The sequence below is a fragment of the Lipophrys pholis genome (assembly GCF_963383615.2).
Source record: "Lipophrys pholis genome assembly, chromosome: 5".
Classification (NCBI taxonomy): Eukaryota; Metazoa; Chordata; class Actinopteri; order Blenniiformes; family Blenniidae; genus Lipophrys; species Lipophrys pholis.
Genome location: NC_137628.1, coordinates 30,044,279 through 30,050,278, shown reverse-complemented (window position 1 = coordinate 30,050,278; position 6,000 = coordinate 30,044,279). Strand labels below are relative to the sequence as shown.

Genomic DNA, 6,000 nt, shown 5'->3' with positions numbered 1-6,000 from the left:
AGACCGACCGTGTTTCCAGGAGAAACGACATGAAGCTGAGATACTGACCAGGGCCTGCAGAGTGATCTGATCAGAAACTAAATGTCCACATGACCTCGTTACGTTCCAGTTCTGGGAGGAAAACAAAGCTCACGGGGGGTGGGGGTTGGGGGTTGGGGGGTGGGTGTGTGGGGGGTTCTGTTGTGAATGGAGCGACTGGAGAGGAAAAAAAGAAAGTGAAATAATAAAGTTTGAGGAGCCTGGAGGTGTGGATCCAGTCACTGGGGTGGTTCTCTGAAGGGTCCGTGACAGAAACACTTATCTTGGAGGACAAATTTACAGTATGGCTTGAGCGAACACACACACACACACACACACACACACACACACACACACACACACACACACACACACACACACACACACACACACACCACCTCTCGGGTTCCCCTGTGACCCCTGACCCCCACTTCGGCGGGAGAGTTTTAACAGTCATATCTGCAGGAACACAAGTCGACATGAGAAGCAGAACTCACGACTCTGATGAAAGAGAAAATCCTCCGTCCTTCGCCCGTCTCACCTTCCTCCGACAGCCGGCCTCGCTTCACCTACTTGCACACCTTTTTTTTTACCCTCCAAAATAAAATCACCTCCTTCCCCGGTGAACCGTCTGAACATGTGTTATACAACCACCAGAAAAGTGCTGCACAATAAAATAAAAAATATATAGTTCAAAATCTATAGCCAACATATCCAGTTTTCATATATCTGTGTTATATAGTAACTTTTATGTACTCTGAAGATTACAATATACTTTGAGCAATCAGGCATCCCTACAGGAGTTCAGCCTCCGCAAAGAGAGAAAACATGCGTAACGTCGGGATTCTCTGGAAAAAGCTTAGAAACGAGTACAAAACAGTTGACCAATACCAAATTCCTGCTCGATAAAAAAAAAAAGATCAAATTTCATGAGATGACAAACCACAATCAATAAAATTAGATTGTTTTTTTTTTTTCATTCTTCAATTAAATTTGGCAAAAAAAAAAGTAAAGAAAAAAACCGAAACACAAACTGAGATGAAGAAATGAAAATGTGACATAAATATTTTGAGTTTCTCTCTATTCCTGCCCCATAAATCAGCAGCGATCAGCTGAAGGTTTGTGCCTGAAATAACTTGAATTACACGAGAAAGTGAGAGAAAACTTCTCTCACTTGCAATCAAATCAACTCCAACCCCTGCGGAGGGTTTTTTTTTTTTTTCTGAGAGCATTTTCTGTTGTTTTTTTTCCAGTGTGACTTGAAATGTTATGTGGCCTCTCAGAGTCGGGTGACAGAGATGTAAAAAAAAAAAAAAAACCTTTAAAAAAAAGAAACGAGAGGAAGAAGGAAGGGGGCTGAGTAGAACATGAAGAGGTTGCATTTCAAACTTGTGCAGTTTAACGACACTCGCTGGAATCCAATCGTTTCATTTAATTGGATTTCAAAGCAAGAAAAACACAGAGTGGTTTCCAGTTCAGCTTTCAGGGGAAGAAAAAACAAAAAGCGCAGGAGGAGCCGGTTATTCAGGATTCAAATGGCCTCAAATGACACGGTGACCAGGTGAGTTGACACACCCACACTGAACTGCCCCCAACTGCCCCACGACACCTGCTGCATGTCATCACCTGGACCCAGAACCCCCCCCCCCCCCCATTTATATCCCAAATACTCCTTCTTCTTACAAACCTTTTTTCTTAATTAAATCATTTCTTTTTGCACATTAAAATCTTTTGTTAAAAAAAGAATTAAAATAAAATTAAAGACATTTAAACAAAGACAAAATAAAAACATTGAACAGAGAAGGATTCCCGCCGCCCCTCTTTCTTCATCTTCTTCTTCGAGACTTCCCGTTTGCTCTCAGGCCTCCAGCTTCTCTTTCTTCTTGTTCTTCTTCAGGAAGGACGGGGTGCGGAACTTCTTCTTCTTCTTGGTGTTGGGCGACTTGGAGGGGGAGCTCTCGGGGGACAGCGCCTCCTCGATCTTCTCCCCGGAGCGCACCGTGATCTCCACGCTCTCCACGCTGGTGGTCAGCTGACTGACGCGCCTCGACAGCTCGTCGTCCACGTCGCCGTGGCCGTCCTTGCCGTTCATCAGACCCGTGTGGTTCTCTGCAGGGGGGAGACGGGGAGAGGGGGAGGGGGGTTATCGGAGGACTGATGCTATCAGATGGCCGTCAAGGCCTTCATCCAGGGTGTCTCATAACTTAGTATTCACTGTTTGTGTCGAGGCATGGCTCAGATATACATCGTTTGGAGAAACTGGGATTTAATGTGACGACATGAACATGTTTATATGATGCTTTGAATACCTGCGAGTAATGGACAATGATGTATACATTACTGAGGAAGAAACCTCATGTTCATGTAATATTGCTGATACAGAGGCAGTATAAAGGTGCAGGCACACACACTATATATATATATATATATATATATATATATATATATATATATATATAGATATATATATATATATAAAACATACAATAAAAAAATTATAAAAAAAGAAAAATATATCATATATTTCTGTATGTTCTGTAAATATTCATATATATAATTTCCGTATCTCAGGTACTCCAGATCGAGGGTAAAGGCTCCTAACATGTTGGTGTCAGGAGAACCGAGTTAATCCAGGGGTAACGATCAGCACCTCCTGCAGTAAACAGGAGTTTGGTGAAATAATAATGCTGAAGACAACATGCGGTTCGTGAGCTGGACCAGCAGCTTTACAACCGTTTACATGTAACAGGCAGAACGCTCACTGAGACTTCACTAACGTGTCACATTCATCAGGTCCAGGAGCTAAAAGTAAAGAACCGTTCAACAATATTAATTAAAAAGTAAGAGAGAGAGAGAGCGAGAGAGAGAGAGAGAGAGAGAGAGAGAGAGAGAGAGAGAGAGAGAGAGAGAGAGAGAGAGAGAGAGAGAGGCGAGCATTGTCTTAATGGATTAATAGAAACGGTCCTCCAGGGCTCTGCCCTCTATTGACTATTATTGTTTTAATCATTGTCACTCATTCAATATCCAGTGTGTGTTTGACCTGCTGAAGCTACAGAGGCGTGGCTCGTATCTGATTGGACGGTCACCCTGCAGACCACCACAGGAAGTACTGCAAATACAAATGAAGTACTGCAAATACTAGAATTCTGACAACATATCATGTTGAAGTCAGAACATCTCATTGCCCTTGATAAAAGATAAAATGACCTGAAGAGCAAAATGTCAGCAAGATACTGAGACTGGTTATAAAACTCTATCCTGATATTAAGGCAGTGTTCATTTGTTCACAAGCAGTTTTTACAGGGAAAACAAAAACACATGTAGTATTACATTTCTGATAAGATAAGATACTTCCCACCATGGAGACATTTGCAATTGATCGTGACACTGCCGATAGATTAGATCTGAAGGTACAAACTTTAAAAAACGAGTCCCAGAAGTAATCCTGGTCAGGTGATTGAGAGCGACATTAGTTACACAGCTGAAATACTTTTTACACTTTTATCGTGACACTTGTGTTTTTGAATGAGCCTCATTAGCAATGATTCAACTTGCATACAACTAGTGTTTTATGCATAATAATAAAAAAGTAATATTTTCTTTTTAGTGAACTGGATCAGGACGTCAGACGTGCTGCAGAGGTGAACGGGCTCGTAGTTTGCCGACTGTTCAAAGCTGAGGGCGGATCTCAGTGGTGGCGATACAACAGATTAGGTCCTGAGTAGCAGAGTAATCCTCATCGCAGTTGAACTTTCTGCAGAATATCTAAAAACACACTGTCCCCTCTCGGTGAAAGCACCACATTTGGATGTTGAGCTTCCGTTTCCAGGCAGTCACACTCTGTCCCCGTGCTCCGAATATTTCATAACATCCCCGCCTTAAAAACCCCCTGGTGACCCGGTGGCCCAGAGAGCGCGTCCTCCTTTCAACTCCACCAAGCCACTGCACCCACTCCCTTAATGACTGCTCACGTAACGGGTCCGGCGCCGCCGCAGCCTCGTCTCTGGATGACAGATGCAGGTTAGAGATTCCAGGCCACCGGCAGAGTTACGCTCTCAAACACTAAAACAGCAGAGACTTTATATCTGTCTCTGCACAAGAAGAAGAAGAAGAAGAAGAAACTAACCATGAAGTGACACTGAAAAGGTTGGAGCACCACTGGCCGAGCTCCCGGTGGGAGTGTCAGATCTAATGTGTCCCCCGAGCCGCGGGGCTGTCCTGGGTTAATTGTTATTGTGTGGGTTTTTGTGTGTTTGTGCTGGAAGGAAGCCGACAGGAAGTCAATCCTATTATTCACGACCTGTGAAGAGACCCTCTGGGATCTCTGTGCTCCTTGGAGGCGCTCCAAGTCGCTTTAGGCGTCGCGCACAAGAACTGACGCGCTAACAGATCCAATACTGTACGTCCACGTTCCAGCCGGAGGCAAGAAATCATGTCATGTTGTGACAATACTGTGTACTCGAGTTACCACTCCGGCAGCTCGGTGATGTATGACATCTAAAGGAGAGGTTTGTTCTTTTCTTTTTAACAATAGTTCTGAGTGCGTCTGAGGAGACGCCGATTTCCTCTTGTGCCAGAAGTTACACAACCAAGAATGAGATGATCAACAACTCTTATGTAAGTTACACTTAAACTGTTCGCACACAATTCATCTAACGAGCGACAGTTTTGATATGTTTGTGAGGACCATCAGTGGAAGGAAACTCATCTGATCACTGTCGAACTACAAAGGTACTGAGGGGCAGAGGTGAGGAGAGGAAGTCACTCAGCATCTACACAGGGAGGCAAAAGGCTGAATATAATCCCTGCCGTCCATAGGAGGTTGTATAATTCTGTTCACGATCTGATCAGACGGAAGAAACACACCAAATATTTGTCTAAAAATCATCTCCCTCATTATTCCAGCATTTACCAAACAGAAAGAACTTTGTTTATCATGAGTGACAGAGAGAAAGTTTTGTCTGATTTGATGTTAGAAAATAACCAAAAAAGCTAAATGTAGAAGTATCTTCGCCCAGATACATAAAAACACCTCTGCATAAGCATAAATCTGCTTTAAATTCCTTTGGTGACTTTCCTGCTTCTCATGCAACTGGGAGCTTTGATAGTTTCCCATTTCCCAGTTCCCAGCAGGCATGTGACACTACTGTTCTGCCAACATGGCCGCCTGCAGGACACAGGAGGAACAAACACTCGTCATCACACGAAGCAACCAAGAGGGAAATTAAACTACATGTATGCACATACACTGTAGAGTGCATTGTATGTATTCTGTATGTACACACATACAGAATACAGTACTGTAAAGTACGTTTCCTCCTCCCTGCATTCAGGCTCTAAATGCACAAAATGCACGAGGGAGGAAAACCTGAACAAAATAATAATCTGTGACGCTCCTGAACTTTGAAAACAGTTGAAGTGACCGTTTGAATAATAAAAGCTCCATAGATGTGAGGGGATCCTCTGTTGCTTTGGTTTTCAGGAAGTCATTAGTACAACAGACATTTAGAGCAAAGACCAGTCGTCAGGTTCTTGTTTCGTTAAAGGTGCACGCTCATGCTCATACAGGGACAAACATGTTTTTTTTAAAGACAAAAGAGAAGGAAAGCTCTCTCTCTCTTTCTCTCTCGGGGAGTGAGTGATACCTTCTTTAGCTGGTGTGCTTTGCGGCGACTGGGTGAGAGACAGAGACTGAGAGAGAGTGGAGCCGTCGTCGGAGGTTAGCTCGTGCTCGCCATCTGCAGGGAGGGTGAGGAAGAGGAGGAGGAGGAGAAAGAGGAGGAGGAGGAGGAGGAGGAGGAGGAGGAGGAGGAGGAGGAGGTGGGGGGGACAGATGAGAGGATTGCGACGTGGTACGGGGGGGGGGTGGAAGTGGAGGGACGACAGCAGGGGTGAGTGGGATGAGAGGTTGGAGGGATTTGGGATGAAGGGTTGGGTGGGGGGGGGGGGGGGGGGGAGATTAGTGTTAACACACACATGTTA

At 44.3% G+C, this 6,000-nt stretch overlaps 1 protein-coding gene across 11 annotated transcripts in view; it reads right to left on the bottom strand.

Moving 5' to 3' along the window:
- Positions 1-995: 995 nt before the first annotated feature.
- The window catches only part of add3a (adducin 3 (gamma) a), a 96,742-nt gene continuing 91,737 nt past the window's right edge, over positions 996-6,000 (bottom strand). For 8 of the 11 annotated variants that reach the window (XM_080463516.1, XM_080463517.1, XM_080463520.1 and 5 more), the window contains 2 exons: positions 5,664-5,756; positions 996-2,127 (listed from right to left, as the gene is read on the bottom strand). In XM_080463516.1, the coding sequence (XP_080319642.1) occupies positions 1,877-2,127; positions 5,664-5,756 (344 nt within the window). In that variant the 3' untranslated portion in view covers positions 996-1,876. The remainder of the gene's footprint in view (positions 2,128-5,663; positions 5,757-6,000) is intronic. The other 3 variants (XM_080463513.1, XM_080463512.1, XM_080463521.1) reach the window with 2 other exon arrangements.